This window comes from Echinops telfairi, unplaced genomic scaffold (genome assembly GCF_000313985.2).
Source record: "Echinops telfairi isolate 266 unplaced genomic scaffold, ASM31398v2 ScPeMD7_31;HRSCAF=116, whole genome shotgun sequence".
NCBI classification, from domain to species: Eukaryota; Metazoa; Chordata; class Mammalia; order Afrosoricida; family Tenrecidae; genus Echinops; species Echinops telfairi.
In genome coordinates, this window is record NW_022103928.1 from 60,472,272 (window position 1) to 60,488,546 (window position 16,275).

General features: G+C 46.8%; 1 protein-coding gene across 11 annotated transcripts in view; it reads left to right on the forward strand.

The window, feature by feature from the left end:
- Positions 1-12,764, forward strand: part of SETD5 (SET domain containing 5) — a 79,428-nt gene extending 66,664 nt beyond the window's left edge. For all 11 annotated transcript variants that reach the window (XM_045289949.1, XM_045289953.1, XM_004702260.3 and 8 more), the window contains 5 exons: positions 4,628-5,098; positions 8,195-8,493; positions 9,316-9,449; positions 9,860-9,948; positions 10,255-12,764. In XM_045289949.1, the coding sequence (XP_045145884.1) occupies positions 4,628-5,098; positions 8,195-8,493; positions 9,316-9,449; positions 9,860-9,948; positions 10,255-10,866 (1,605 nt within the window). In that variant the 3' untranslated portion in view covers positions 10,867-12,764. The remainder of the gene's footprint in view (positions 1-4,627; positions 5,099-8,194; positions 8,494-9,315; positions 9,450-9,859; positions 9,949-10,254) is intronic.
- The last annotated feature ends 3,511 nt before the right edge of the window (positions 12,765-16,275 follow it).

A 16,275-nucleotide genomic window follows, 5' to 3' on the forward strand; every position in this document is an offset into this window, starting at 1 on the left:
AGCCTCTCATCTTGGCAGCCACCCTCCCTTTCCCTTATTAGGAACACAGATCACATTCATCTCTTGCATGTAGTCCATGAGCCTCCAGAACTTGTAAGTAATGCTCAGCATGCTGGATCTCCTTCTTTATCTTTACTGTATTCTGTGGTTAAAATAGGCCTCTAGCTGCCTACAGTAACCATAATGATACCAGCTTGGGAGTTCACATAATACTGATTGATTGTGTCTCTGCTTCCAGGCCTTTAGTCCTTAAAGCATCTTTCCCCTGTCATTTTGTATTCTCATCATAGCCTAAGCATACAGAGATTGAGATAGCATTGGGAGATGGCTTACGGTACATGAGGTAGTGGTTTGTGTTCTTCTGTTTTTTTCTTACTCTAGGCTATTGCCCTTGTTAATCTGTATTAGGAATGAGAGGCAGACAAAGGGATAGCACCATGCATTTGTCAGACTGACATTCTTTGGATTAAGTAAGAAAAGTGCGTCTCTGGCATTGCAAGAATTTTGAATCACGTTTGCTAACCAATTTATATGTACAACGTATTCATGTGATGTTTATTACTTTATCATTAAATGGACACGTTTTCTTCTCAGAAACATTTATTCTCACCGATGAATACATTTAGTCCCTTCCTTGTATTTCTCCAGATATGTTCTCTGATAACGGTGAATATTCTAGCCAATGCCATCCTCCCTGCTCAACTCTGAGGAGAACATGAGGATTAATAAATAACCTGGATTTTAAATGGCTTAACTCAGAAAAGAGTAATAGCAAATTTGGGAAATGACTGCATCTGACCCTAGACCCTTTGGGAGCACAACTGCTGACAGTGGACAGGGCTCCTGCTGAAGAATTGGTGTTTTCCTTTGTCGTGAGGGGAGCTGCCCTGACCCACGTTTACTCCGGATCAAATACCCTATGTCAGATTAAACTAAAGCAGTTAGTTTTTCATGAGAGCACACGCCCCAGAGTGTAGCATATTATAGGGACTGAGTTTCTTCCCTGTGTTTTATCAGTGCATGTTTTAGTGTTCGTGGAGATGAAAGTAGAAGGTGAGCTGCTTTCCAAAGCAGCCTTATTTTGCATGGAGTGCACTCCCTCTCCTTTGGAGCAGTTTGTATAATTAAGAAGCGCCATGTGAGTCCAAGGTGTTTTTACTTCTTTTAAAAGAGGTCAAAGATCAAGTTAATGCTATATGGTTCAAGCCTAATGTTGGAATACCAAGAGGCAAAGTCGATATTTTTATGTAATATTTTTAGTGGGACTTCCCTTCAAAAAGTGTTTACACTAATTTCAATTTGTGGTTTAACTAAGGAATTTTCACTTTCTCATCAGTAATAGTCAAACGTCCCAATCCTGACTCATCCTCCTCACCATTCTAAGTGTCATACATTTGCTTATGTTCTTACACAGACATGGGGAGTAGGTGTCCCATCAGAAGAAGAGAGCCAAGGGCTACAGCGAAGCCGCATTTTAGACATTGGACACAGAACAATATCCCAGCTAGTGACAGCTTAGTGTGGTGAAGAGTGTTTTTGAAAGAAGAAAAGGGTAAGGTGGCATTTCAGAGGAATGAGGAAAGCTCTCCATGCTGAAGGGTAGGAGGCATGCAATGGAAGAGAACAAGAGCTTGAGGAAGGAGCATTTGAGGAGAAGCGGAAGCAATGTCGGGAGAGCAGTTCATTTAACATCCCCCTTCCACCAAAATCCTTTTCCCTTCTTTCTCTTCCTCCTCCGAGATCCATACACCATTGTCTATCATACACATGCATATAACACCACCCACCTGCCTGCTTGGCAGGAAAAAAATGTGCACCCGACACCCTGGTCTGGTACAGCAGCCATGATTTTCCTTCCACAGTATATGGCAGGCCTGCCACCTAGTCCTCAGTGGGCCAGAGTCCCTCCCCTTGTCCAGGCCCTGGCACCCCATGGCATCTCCAGTGTAAAATTTACCGGTGCACAAGTGTTACAGGGGTGCTGCCTCGGAATACCAAGGAGAACCCGGTCTAGGACACAGACTCTTGAGTCTCAGTAGTCTTTTTTTTTTTTTTTTTTTTTTTTGCCTGTGTTCCCCAAAGTATGATGATTTTAACATTAGAAAGCATTGATAGTAGCTCTCAGGCTAACTAGACTGTATCAAGAACCAAACCTGTGAACTAGAGAGTCCAGGTATTTCAGTTAAGTGTCTCAGATGTGGTAGAGCCTTGTTAAATTCTACATTTCCTGTAATAGCCATTCTGAAAGCACTCTGTCTGCCTGGCCCTGGCAGCCCCCCGCCTGCTAAGCAAACCCCCAGCATGGAAGTGATGTGGCATACGAAAAATTTGGAAATGGGAAGATAAAAAGGGGCTTATGAGAATAAGGAGGATTCAATAACAATAACTCAATAACAACTCAGCTGAAATACAAAATAATGTACTGCCAACTTTCACCAGTTTAATTCCTTCCTGATAGCAGCTTGGGGTGTTGGATTATAACATGACACATTATAGCCTATTTACACATAAATGCTTCCAGAGACAAAAGGATGCATTTCAACAAGACATTCTTTCCATTGAGATGGGTTCTGCAATTAAATATTTCCCCTGTACATTTCTGCTTTCCCAACCCATTCCCTCCCCGCCTACCCGCACCAAAAACAAAAGTCTGGCTAACATCTATGCTTGCTTTTTTTTTTTTTTTTTAAGTTTTTGTTTGTTTTGCTTTGCTTCTTGACTTGGAGTAGATGAATAACAAGATGCTTTTCCCTCCTCTAGAACATATCCTCCCCTGAGAGTTCCCCTGCGCATAGGCCCGAATCCCTGTCACCCGAGGTAGTTATCACACCCATCTCAATCCCACGGGGAGGCTGAGAGTGAGTGCATGGATGTTTGGGGCGGGCTGGGGGAATCGGAGTGAATGGGGTGTTGGGTTGGAGGGTGGCTGATCTATCACAGTAAGGTGAGTGACTCCCCATGTGTGACTGTCTCAGGATGGTTAATGTAGATTGAGGAAAATAAAATAGAGGAGGGGTTATTTGGGGGAAGGGGGTGGGTGAAGAATTTGTTAAAGATGGAATGTAAAAAGTTTAAAGGAAGCCTGAGATGTGATAGAGCTTTGTTAAAGCCTAAGTAACAGATAAGGTCTGTTAAGGAGCATTGAATCAAAAGTTGGTAAGCGCTCTTTTGACTTTATTACTTGAGACTGGTAGAGGCTTCCAGCGGGAGAGAGGCGTCCCTGGGACCTTGTTCCTTATCCAACAGGTCTCTGTGGCCTGATGGCTGGGCTTTGCTTGAGAGGTTGGACTGCTTTTGTGGAAAAGGAAATAATTTTTTCTCTCAGCTCCCTGTTCTTTTTCTCTGGTTCTTGACTGTACACGAAGAAGCTGCTAGACCAGTCTGTGGCTTCTGTGCCATAGACCTTCAGTCAAGCCACGTTGGCTGCACCAGGTAGGGTCTCAGTTAAATGGCTCAAAAAGAGCGGTCGAATGGCTTTTCTCAGAAAAAATGCTAAAGATGTTCAATTTGGATTTCAGTGCTATAATTTAACTGTTACAATCATTGAACAAATCAGGTCATAATTAACTCCACAAATTTACAAGGAGCCTTTTCCTCTTGAAGTAAAAAGGATAGTCTTTCATAATCTTTCAGGAATTAACTAAAATGTATACTCCTCCAATAGCCTAAAATTGGGACTGAACTCAATGACAGTTGATCAAGTTTGGAGTCAGAATGTTTTGAAATCAGAGTGGAATTGAAAGGGTATGTTCTGATGTTGGGCATCTTTTCTCTCAGTGTTAACTGGGAAAGTAACACTCTTCCCAGTGGTTCTCAGATAGCGCTGTCTGGAGATTAACATGGTGTGGTATCTGGGTTTCTCGGACCATTCTTTGTGTAGAGTTAGCTATAATTGACCCAGTGGTGAAAAATGTGGGTTTAAAGATGATAATGATCTCTATAGGGTTATCTCGTTGACCTGTGGTGGGAAAGTCTTCGGTTAGCAAGTGATGACAACCAAATCCCAGCCAGGTGGTTATTTGGTCCAGGACATGGTTTCATTTGCTCAGCTGTGCTGGGTCTTCGAGGCATTCTGAGTGGCTGACATAGATGAGAAGAATTGAGGAGCCCTGCACCTGCTTGATAGTGAAAGTGAATGCAGTACTGGCTGGTTGACGTCCGAACCCCATCCTCCTTTACTGAACCAGGAGCTTACACTTTCTGCTTTCCTTCACCTTTCTTCCCCACCCCTCCTTCCATCACTGTTAATGTAGGAATTGAATAACACCAGTCTCACCTCTGTAGTGTGCATGGGGCTCCAAGAAATCCGAAGTCCTTTAGTGTAGCAAACCTGATGAAAGGCTAAGCAGGCAAAATAGTCACATTTTGCCAATTATCTAATTCTGACTTACCCTGATGCTCTACGGAAAGACTTGAAAGCAGATTGGGAGAGGCCAGGGTTCTTTAGCAATCTGGCCTCTATGCACTGTTGCTGCTTGGGACTTGTACAGGTGTTAATGGCTTTCTCTCCTCCTGTACTTCCATCTTTACTTGTTTACCTGTGTCCTTTCGCACTTCCCTTCCTTCCTGCCCATTGACATGTCCCTTTCTCCCCACCCCATGTCTCCATGGATTTATGTTCTTCCAGCTTTGTCACCGAAAAGACATCGATTTGACAAAAGTCGGATACCTTGACTCCAACACTAACAACTGTGCTGACAGGCCCTCTCAGCCCAACTCAGCCCATTCTGACCTGGCTCCTCATCCTTCTGTCGGGCCCACGTCTGAGTCTGGCTTTCCAAGCAGGAGTGGAGATGGACATCAGACCCTTGTAAGAAACTCGGACCAGGCATTTCGGACAGAGTTTAACTTAATGTATGCCTACTCCCCTTTGAACGCTATGCCTCGAGCAGATGGACTGTATCGAGGTTCTCCCCTGGTAGGGGATAGGAAGCCTTTCCTTTTGGATGGGGGATACTGTTCCCCCGCAGAAGGGTTTCCCAGCAGATACGAGCATGGATTTATGAAAGACCTTTCTCGTGGACCCATGTCACCTGGTGGTGAGAGGACCTGTGAAGGACTCCCATCTGCCCCGCAGAACCCACCGCAGAGGAAGAAGGTGAGTGGCCCCATGATGTGAGCCCCTGTGAAGAAGGCACTGTAGGGCTGCAGATGACGGTTTGTTGCTAGAGCTTCAGTGGAAGGCTAGGAGGACCCAGGAGAAAGTGGAGAGTAGACAGGCAAGAGGAGCCAGGCCCTAAAGAGCTTGCCAACAAGTCGGACCTTACTTGCAAGTAATGCCTGTTCTAGAAATCTCAGCCATGGCTTATCTATTGGCTGCCTGCTGTGTGTTCACGTGGCTCAGTGTTAACGAAAGTAAAGATAGTAAGACATAGTCTCTGCCCATGTTGAATAAAAAACAGTACAGTTTGGCGACTGCTTAAGTATGCAGCAAACTTAAATGCTTGCTCTGTGCAATGTACTAAGAGGCAATTCAAAGGGTGCAGCAGTTTTAAAGAAAAACAGCTTATGTTTTGTCAGTTCTCAAGCTGTAGGCACGGTTAATCCCCACACTAAAATGGGTAATTTTCCATTTGTAAATGCTGAGGCTGAAGAAGCAAGTTTTACGTTAACTCGTTTGATCAAGATCAGGTGAGCGAGCGTTTTGAGTGGGGATGTTGGGAAATGTAGGTGGAGTGCTTTGGGTTGCTGTGGTGTCTTCATTTTAATAGTGCTGAGGATGAGGCTCCAAGACTGACTGACCGACCGCACTGACATCAACGTCCGTCCCTAGAAGACGGAGTAGTACTGACCTTGGGGGTTCCAAGACTGAGAGCAGAAAGCCTCAGCTCTGTCCCACAGGAGCAGCTGGTGGTTTTGAACTGCCAACTTTATGATTAGCATCCCCAACTCATAACCGCACTACGCAATCAGGGACTCCTTGGGACGAGGCTAGGGATGCTGAAAGTCCTCGGTTTGGGATAGTCTCACATCATGACAAGTTTCAGTACTTCTCCAATGTTTATGTTACAGTAAGACACATTACTAGAATTGTACCCATTCCCTTCTGAGGTTAGTGTTTTTAAAAATTGCTCAAAACTTTGTTTTCCTACTTTTGTTAAGTTTTTATTTCCTACTTTTGTTATGCTTTGATTTGGACACCAGAATGACAAAAGGCAAATTAGGATGAGCTAGATGGTAATGTGTCTAGAAAATGTTGCATTAACACCATCAACTATTGGGAACAATGAAATGGCAAACTTTTTTTTTTTAAGACCATTTTATTGGGGGCTCTTACAATCCTTATAACAATGCATACTTCAATTGTATAGAGCATATTTGTAGATCTGTTGCCATCGTTCTTTTCTAGATATTTACTTTCCATTGGGCCCTTGGTATCAGCTCCTCTTCCCCCATCCCCACCCCAACCCTTGTAACCCATTGAATAAATTATAAATTATTATCTTCATATCTTACACTGACCGCTGTCTCTCTTCCCCCATGGTTTCTGTCATCCGTCCCCCATCGATCATCGGTTCCCCCTTACTCTCCAGCAAACACTTTTATAATTATGATCTTACTTAATTATTTTGTGCAGAAGTGACTAGAATTATTTGTTTTTTTGTTTTTAGAATTGCTATTTCTGAAACTTTTGCATACCTGTTACATACCAGGCTCTATGCTGGACTTTGAAAATAAGGAGCCAAATAGACTGAATAAACAGCCTTTCCCCTCACAGAACTAACAGGAGCAGGCAAGACTCTGGTAGATTGACCCCAGTGTAAAGAGCGCGTTCAGGGCTGGGGGGGGGTGGGGGGCGCTGGGGAATGAGCTGACACAGGAGAAAGAAAATGATGATGGCAGCATATGTACGAATGTGCTTGACACAATAGATGGGTGGTGATAAGAGCCTATGTAGCAACGATGAATAATAACTTTCCTCTAGTTCCTAAATGCTTCCTTCCCCCCTCCCCCAATATCATGATCCGAATTCTACCTTGCAAGTCTGGGTAGACCAGAGGATGTACACTGGTACAGATAGAAACTGGAAATATAGGGAATCCAGGGCGGGTGATCCCTTCAGGACCAGTGGTGTGAGTGGCGATACTGGTAGGGTAGAGAGAGAGTGGGTTCGAAAGAGGGAACCGATTACAAGGATCTACATGTGACCTCCTCCCTGGGGGATGGACAACAGAAAAGTGGGTGAAGGGAGACGTCGGACCGGGCAAGATATGACAGAATAAAAATTTATAAATTATCAAGGGCTCATGAGGGAGGGGGTAGCGGGGAGGGAGGGGAAAATGAGGACCTGATGCCGGGGGCTTAAGTGGAGAGCTAATGTTTTGAGAATGATGAGGGCAATGAATGTACAAATGCGCTTTACACAATTGATGTATGTATGGATTGTGATAAGAGTTGTATGAGCCCCTAATAAAATGATTAAAAAAGGGGGAAGAAAAATGACTTCCCTAAAAAGAGCCTGTTCTCCAGCAGCAGAGGAGACCTGTGAGGCTGTGGGAGGATAAAGGAGGTCTAGCTTTCGTAACAGAAGAAGCTCTTTTTTCCGTCCCGTAGATGATGTGGGAGCTGAGATGTTTCCAAGTATACATTTTCTGCACTCATCTTGCTGAAGTATAAACTGGATCTCATTGCTTCTCCTTTGTCCTTCTACTGCAGGTTTTCAATGTGTAAAACATAATCCGTAATAAAACCCTAGATATATCTTGAAAAAACTGGAACATTGTTTTCTTTTCCTACCTCTTGTTTCAAGCATAAAGCAAAACCGCGAACTCAGAGGCTCCTCAGGAGGGAGGAAGAATTATTAGAATCACCTGGGAAGTCCCATCCACTTGGGCAAGCTTCCCAAACGTTGCACCCTCCTTTTTCAGGCCGCTCCCAGGGCTGCCGATGGCTGTGAGAGTAAGAGCACAATGGGAAGGGCCTGGTGTGCTCACACAGTTTTTTCCAGGCAGAAAGGAAGTTGATGCCTGCTGTTAAATGGCCTTCAGAACGATCATCTCCTGGTTCGGTCTCTCCTTATCAGCTCTGACTGCTTTAAACATGGAGCCGTGCTCAGGGCTCTCTCATACCTAGAAAGATTAGCCAGAGTTCATTGATGCCTGTTTTGTTTGACTTGACTCAGGGTTTGCTAGCATCCCACCTTCTCTCCTCTTCCTGGTGTTGGTTAGTAGCCAGAGCCTTGTTTCTCTTCTAGGTGTCCCTGCTAGAGTACCGAAAACGGAAACAAGAAGCCAAGGAGTCTGCCGGTGGGGGAACTGGCTCCTTGCAGAGCAAAAGCAAGTCTGCAGGCGCCGGGCCAAGCAGCAGTGATGCAGGCTCTGACTCCGGCCCCCACGGCGGACAGGGCTCCTCAGCCCGAGCCCCGTCTTCCCCTCACAAAAAATTCTCTCCGTCTCATTCCTCTGTGTCCCATTTGGAGGCGGTAAGCCCATCAGACTCCAGGGGCACAACGTCAACTCACTGCAGGCCTCAAGAGAATATCAGCAGTAGATGGTAAGCTTACACTTGATGCTGCACCTAGGATCATTCCTAAATTTGCCCTGTTTACATGGGAAGTCGTAGCTGAGAGAAACGGCAGGCAGTGCTCTCTGTCCTACTCGGCCTACTTAATAGTACCAGCCATAACCCCGCATTTGGCGGAGGCAAAGAAATGCCACCAAGTCTGCAGAGAAACCTTTTGGACATCATATACTCATGAACACACAGATGAGCTCTGTTCTTGGTGGGCACTGACACTGCCCCTCCTATTTCCTCATCTCATGTCAGAGGTAAGTCGGGTCCAGCCAGTGTATAGCTCTGCTCCATGGACTGGAGTCAGTCTATGCAGAGGAGCTTGCACAGCCCTCTAGAAGAATTTGTCTGGTTTGGGGGGAAACCAGGAGTGAAGGGATTGATAGTGTTTGTGGCAAGTCGCGGAGTACCACATGAGTGTGCACCGAGAGTGCAGCTCGGTGTTCAGGGATCCAAGCTGAAGACGCTGAGAAAGAGGACACAGCTCAAAAGAGTGGCAATCCAGTCATCTGTGAAACACTTGTTGCGGATATTGTATGCCACACGCACCGCTTACCGATGAAAATAAGCATTTCAAAACGGAGGTTAATAGAAGCTGTTGGGTTTCGTTTGCTTTAGAATGGTTTTTTCTTTTGCATTTTTGACTTGGTTTGAGGCGGTGGAAACAGTCTTGTTGGGAATTAATTCTGAAGAAAACGGGAAGAGACTACATTGAGAGAATATTGTACCAGCCTCTGTCGAGGCTTCATTTGGTCGCGACACGGGGTTCTAAAGTTCTGTACCTTGAACTTGAACTTTTCCCAGGATGGTTCCCACATCGGTAGAACGGCTTCGAGAAGGAGGGAGCATCCCGAAGGTCCTCCGGAGCAGTGTGCGTGTGGCCCAGAAAGGAGAGCCCTCTCCCACATGGGACAGTAACACCGCAGAGAAGGACCCAGGTGAGCCATGGCCTTCTGCCATTGGTTGGGTTCCTGGCTCAGGAGCCAGGCTCCACACAGTTGAACTTCATTTACGAGGCTGAGTTCTAACTCAAGCTCGGGTCTGCTCTTTGGGGTGACACTGTTCGTGGGGCCTAGTGTCGCTGCTCTCTGTCTGCTCTTTTCCCCAAGGGATGCCTTTCTGTAACTCTTCTCTCCAAAGGCCTGGGAATCCGCCTTGACGAAGGATGAAAGAAAACACAAGGGTGACAGAAATCACATCAGGCACTTTAAAAATCACCCATAATTAGCCTCCCGTGTGCTCTTCTGCCATGCCGTACTCACCCAGTTTTCACAAAGAAAGGGTTTTTCACAGCGGTGGGTGTTTCTCACTTAGTCTAAGATGTCAGTGTGATTTTCTGCTCTTCCAGACCCTGCCGATGCCGAAGGCCCAGAGGCACTGAGTTCGGCACTCTCTAAAGGGGCCACTGTTTACAGCCCGTCCAGGTACAGCTATCAGGTAAGACAGATTGCTGCTCTCTGGGCAGGGGAACATGTTCCAGGTTCCAGATGTTTGGAGGACCTGGCCTCCTCTGTGGTTGAGATGCTTTTATGTGAAGAGGCTTTTCTTTTCAGCCGCCTGCTTGCTTACGGGTAATAAAAGGTCAAATAAACATGGTGGCCAGAAAGCACCATTTTTGCTGTCTTTGGTACCCCAAAAAGAACCTGTGATTTGAAAGAAAAGGGGAGGAGTTACTGTAAATGTTCACAAGCTGTTTAACGGGTTTGTTCACCTCTATATATTTTTCCTTCCAATACTTTGTAGCTCCTGCAGTGTGACAGTCCACGGACAGAATCACAAAGCCTCCTTCAGCAGAGCCCCTCCCCTTTTAGAGGACATCCCACGCAATCTCCAGGGTACAGTTACCGAACTCCAGCACTGAGGCCTGGAAACCCTCCCTCCCATGGTTCTTCAGAGTCATCCCTCTCTTCTGCGTCCTATTCCAGCCCTGCCCACCCTGTTTCCACAGACTCACTGGTCCCATTTTCAGGGACACCAGGGTATTATAGCAGCCAGCCGCAGTCCGGAAACGGCCCTGGGAGCAGTCTTCCGAGGAGGAACTGCCCTTCGAGTGCTGCGAGCCCTCCCCCACAGGGCCCCTCAGACTCCCCAAGCCCAGACTCGGTTTCGCAGTCCAGCACAGGAACTCCGAGTTCCACCTCCTTTCCTCAGAACTCTCGGTCGTCGTCGTTGCCATCAGACTTACGGACTATCAGTCTGCCCAGTGCTGGGCAGTCAGCTGCCTGCCAGGCCTCCAGGGTATCTGCGGTTTCCAATTCACAGCACTATCCACACCGTGGGAGTGGGGGTGTGCCCCAGTATCGACTCCAGCCGCTGCAAGGGTCAGGAGTCAAGACTCAGACAGGACTTTCCTAGGGCTTCTGGACTTGGGCATACAGACGGAATGAGCCCATGGCTGCTTCCTGCCAGCTGCCTCTGGATCCTAGGCCAAGCATCCTGCTGGGGAAGGGAGGTACACGGTGCCAGAGGATTGGGGTCTGGTCAGCAAGAAACAAGACTTGTGGTCCCGACTGGCCTCTGGCCTTGGAGAAAGATGTAAATCTTGTCTGAAGCAGTGACTATAAAGAAGTTTCTCCCTGCTGTTAAGGGGTACATTGTTGATAGGCAAATGGTGTTTTGGTTAGTAACGGTTCTAAGTGCAATGAGTTGTGTTGAAGCCTCATCTCCCAACCTTGCCCGTAGCCTATAGTCACTTGTGCAGTGAGAACATCGTTTAATTTTTTTTTTTTAATTCTTTTCAAAGGAAAAAAAAAGTTAAAAGAGCCAATCTTAATGCCCAAAGCCATCTGAGTAGCATAAGGGTTTTATGCACAAAGGACACAAAGGTAGGCATGTAAATGTTCGCCTTGAAACACCTAGTCTAAAAGGAAGTGATCTGGCCGAGGTAACACCCACCAAAAACATTCTCAAGGCTTTGCCTTAACACCACCAATAAGTAGTAAGGCGCGGAGCAGGCTCTGCCTGAGGAGTGCCTGGGTCTCTGAAAAGGAGCTCATGCGCGGTCGGCTCTTGATCGAGGCCAGGAGCAGGTTGTCTTGGTAAGTGCAGGTTCTCTGCAGCTCCGGCTCTTACAGTCCCACTCTTCCAGCGAGTCCACGCCTCAGAGACCTGTGAAGCATGTAGGCAAAAGAAACGGTGAATGGTGCGTGAGATCGGCCAGCTAGATGGCTCCTTGTTCGCCTTGGGCAATAAATTTGATTGGGATTTGATACCCAAGCGGTTTGGGGATTGTTTGAGGTTTTGTTTTGTTTTGTTTCTGCTCCCAATCAATCAGGAGTTGAGGATCCCATGAGTCGCACCCCCCTCCGTGGCTGGGGGGAGTGCACTCATGGCTGCAGGGTGAGAATGGTGGAGTGGCACGGCCAGGACTGGGACTGTGTGGGCACACCCCATGTTGCTTTGGGTGGTGGGGGGTTGCTCTTGCTGGAGAGTGGACAAGTTGAGAGTTACCAAGCCAGCCCACACCGCGCGCTGCACTGTGCTGAGTGAGCAGTGAGAGCAGAGTGGCTTCTCCCCGTCAGTGCGCTGTGCCTGCTGTACTCCCCTGGGGGCCTGGAGCCAGGCCAGGCGGGGTACACAATCTTTAAATTCCATACGGTTGCCAGCGGCTTTCTTTCACTTGTTGACTGTAATATCCAGCGTGTTTTTATTTATCTAATTTTGTATTCAGTTGTAACCACGGTAGGGGTAGTGAGTGTCTGACAGGTGTACACCCTGGTGCTGCAGTGGACCTTACTTCTTTTCTTTGGGACAAGATAATACTGTGAGTCTCCCTCCTTCCTTCCCTCTTCATTGTTTCTCCTCCTCCTCCTCCCTCTTTGCCCAGCCTCTTGCATACCCAGCCTTTCACCTTCTCCTACAACTATCAGATGCACAGTCCTCTCTCTCTGTGTGTGACTGTTACAAAATTTCACTTTTCAGAATTGAAATCAGGTGTTTGCTCACATGAGGGGAGATATTTTATTTGTTTAGTGCTGAGACTTCAGCAGAGTTCTTCTCTTTGTTGTCCCCACAAGCCCATCCGTCTGGGAGAGCATAGGGAGTGGAGTCGAGCTGCCTGGGATGCTGGTTTCTCTGTATATTATATAAAGCGTATGTCAGTGTCTCTCCATTTGGGCTGGGGTTCGCATTCTCCCTCTGTGTGATAACCAGGGGGAGAGGCCAGCGGGCAGGCTGCCCTCACCCTGCCTGGCACGCGCAGAGCCCCCAGCCACTCTGTGTGGGCAGGGTGCTGTCAAGACCAGACCTCTTGGGGGGTGGGGGCGGGCGGGTGGGGGGACTCTTGGAAGAGAAGAAGTATCGCTTCTTTCTCAAGTGGAGTGTTTACACCTTGCTGTAACATTTGAACTTTCACAAGAGATGTAATAATTTTGATAATAAAATTCTTAACCATAATAATCCGAAGTTGAGAGCTTCTTTGTCTTCCTGTGACTTTGGCTTGCCAGGATTTCCTGATGCTATCCTCACTTGGAGAGGTCACGGTGGACTCACACTGGGGAGAATGTGAGAGTCACGTGCCCCCTATCCGGATGCCAACTAATCCCCCTCTCAGCTTTCTGCAGCACTGGGGACTCAACCTCGGATACTGACCAGGATGGAGACCCTGGCCGTGGCAGGCAGCAGCCTGCCTTGGCTGCTGGATTTGACGCTGGTTAAAATGGGGAAGTGGTGGGAGTGGGCAGGTGGGGTTCCTGCCCCCCCGTGGAGCTTGTATTCTGGATGTGGGATTCTCCATCAGTGTGCATTTGAAATAGCCATGACCATGTCACTGCTTCACAGCCAGTAGGGACCTGGGGAGGTTGAATGGGGCGCCTGGTTCATGGAAGGCAGGCTCAGAACTGAACCTTGAGCTGATAAAATGGTAATTAAGGGACAGTGTGAGCTTGGGGCATTTCCTAGGCAGTTACAACAGCAAATGCAAAAATAGTTGGATAGAAAGGGCTTGGTTGGGGAATAGTGCATGCATGTGCGGTTAAAGTGAGAGTGGTTGAAATTCTAATGGAGGCAAATAGAGATCGGATCTTAGAGCAGAGGTCAGCAAACGCTACAGGTGAATGGGCAGCTTGTAGGTAACTTGATCGTGGCTGTTGCTGTAGTGAGTTTCAAGTTGGGCTGCTCAGTGCCCTGTTCAAACCCACCAATCTCTGCCCTGGGGGAAGATGAGGCTGCCTGTTCCTGGAGGACTCAGGTCCCTGGAGAGCAGTCCTGTGTCCTCCAGGGTCACTGCATCAGGGGCAAGTTCATGGCAGAGGGTTTGGGTTTGGTTGAAACTATTCGACTCTGTCACCGTCGTGCAAAGGCAGTACGTGGCTACATACCTAAAGAATTTGAGTTCTAACTGCACCGTGGGAACCGTTTGAAGATGAGCAGAGAAGTTGTTGGGTGTCATCGAATTGGATGCACAACAGAACAAAACACAGGCCAGGCCGCGCCTGTGCCTGCGCCCATTGCTGCGGCTGAGTGACTTCATCTAGTTTGTGGCTGATTGGTGGAAGCCTGTTGAAAAGAAGAGGGATTAGAAGCTGTTGCCTGAACATTTCGGAAGTTGTTGGGACAAGCAACTTTTGTGGCTCGTATTAATAAAGGGGATCCAGAGAAAATAGTTTGCATCAGGATTTGCTAGTGGGACGTGATTGGCAGTATTGAGGATTTTACTTGCCAGATATTTAACTCAGTGGATTTTGCTAGGCACATAAGGGATTCCTAGGTAGAGGTAATATTCTTTAAGACATTTCGAAAGTGACCAACTGGAAACAAATGCCTGCCTTCATGAAGGACCCTTTGAAGTTGTCATGGGGATGCCTAGGTGATCTACCACCAGCAACACCTGACGGCATGGGACAGAAGAGTAGTATAGATGGTGCTCGATATTTGGTCTGATAATTCTATGAAGAATGCCCGCCAGGTGCCAGAATTTAAAGATGAGAAGATGAGGCCTAGTCCAAGTGTCCGAACTATCCTACAGGTAAAATGTAAGTCTGCCTGGTTTCTGCCACAGTTTCATTCCCTAATCCTTTACTGTACACCTGGTCAGTGCTGAGAATATAGGGGTAAGCCAGTAAACTGCTTTAAGAATTAATCTATAGACTATTGTTAACAATTACCTAATCACTAGGTCCCTTGGTATGGTATAAAAAGCTGAATGGTATTAAGTAAACCAGTGAAGTGGTGACACCTTATATATTAATTTAAGGTTCACACATGCTTCCATTTATGTTATTGGCTACCTTGTTCAAACAATATTTAAGGTAGGTGTTATCCCTGGTTTATACTTGCTTATTTAAAAAAAAAAAGTGTGAGAATAAAGCTCTTCCTAGATGTCTCTAGTAGGTAGCCTGACCCAAACCAACAGTTAAGGAAAGTTGGCGGTAACCCTGGCAATAAATAGAGCCACCTAGGGATGCTATAAGGGGAAAGACTTAACTAACGCGGGGGGGGGCATACTCTTCACTAGTCTAACCTAAAGACCTGAGTCTGGTCTTTGGGGCTTAGTTTGAGAGGGAACCCCCAAAATGACCTGACTTGAATGAGATAAGCCACTTGCTTTTAAGCTACACCGATTGCCAATTCTTCGAAAGGGCTTCTTCAGAAGGTAAAAGAAACGGCCCGAGTTTACAAAGTAAACAGCTGGGAGGGAGAGAACAGAGTGACTTGGCAAAATGGTGTCCCCCTTCTTCTTGCTGCTCCTACAGTCAGAAGATGACCTGAGAAAAGAGTCTACAAATCATGGTTTGTCATATTCCCCAAATTCCCCCATAAAGCCCCAAACATGATCATGAAGCCACAAGCCTTGATTCTGCCACCAAGCTAGATGAAAAGGTGTCCTTGTGGCCCTCCCAGCAGGACTAGGCAGGGCCAGTAGTCCAGTCCCGCAGGACACCGACTGCCTCTGGAAGAAGCAGTGGGGCGCCCCGTGTCAGAATCGTCAGTACATTCTCCGGAGCAAAGCCATCGGGAAGCAGCGGCAGAAGTAGGAAAAGGAGGTTCGTTCAGAGGTCCTTGGTCAGGACTAAAGTGACTAGGCCGAGAAACTTCATTCTAAGCAACAGCGGTCCATCCAAAACAAAGCTTGACACTGAAAGGAACTCAGCAATTTACCCAAATTGAACAGGTTCGTCAAAATAGGAAAAGGAATAAAAGTATGTAACATTAGGATTGCTCCACAAAATCTACAATGTGTTGACCTTGTAGGGACCATCTGTGAAGATTGAGCACCGCCTCTTCTGTTTTAACTCTGAGTGGTCATAAAGCATAAGTATTCTACTTTGTGTTGAATTTAAACTGTGAGGTATGCTTCTCACAGTTTGTATTTTGACGCGTTACCCAAAACGGGTACTCTGAAACTAGAGAAACTCTAATCGTGCCTACTCTTAAGGAACACTTTGTGTGAAAATATGCAACAGAAAAGGTTCAAATTAAAAAGCCCCAAGAGTTGTAAGAAGAAAAAATAGCATCCCTATAGGCATTAAAAGTATGCCAGACATGCAGATTTATAACCTAAATGTTCTGAGTGGGCTAAAAGCACAGCTTCATGAGGGAATGTGCATGGCACTCGTGCTCCAGTCTGAAGTGCCCTTTGAGGACATACACACGAAAGGCAAGTCAAAGAAGAGACAACCATGTAGAAGCTGAGGATAGGCTCGCGAACAGAGCAAATGCCACAGACCGATTCCAGACAACTTTCCTGAAACACTTGGAGCTGCTCATTTTAAGAGCATGTTGCGTGCCCCGTATATTCAGAATGCCCAGCACCAAGACCTGGGA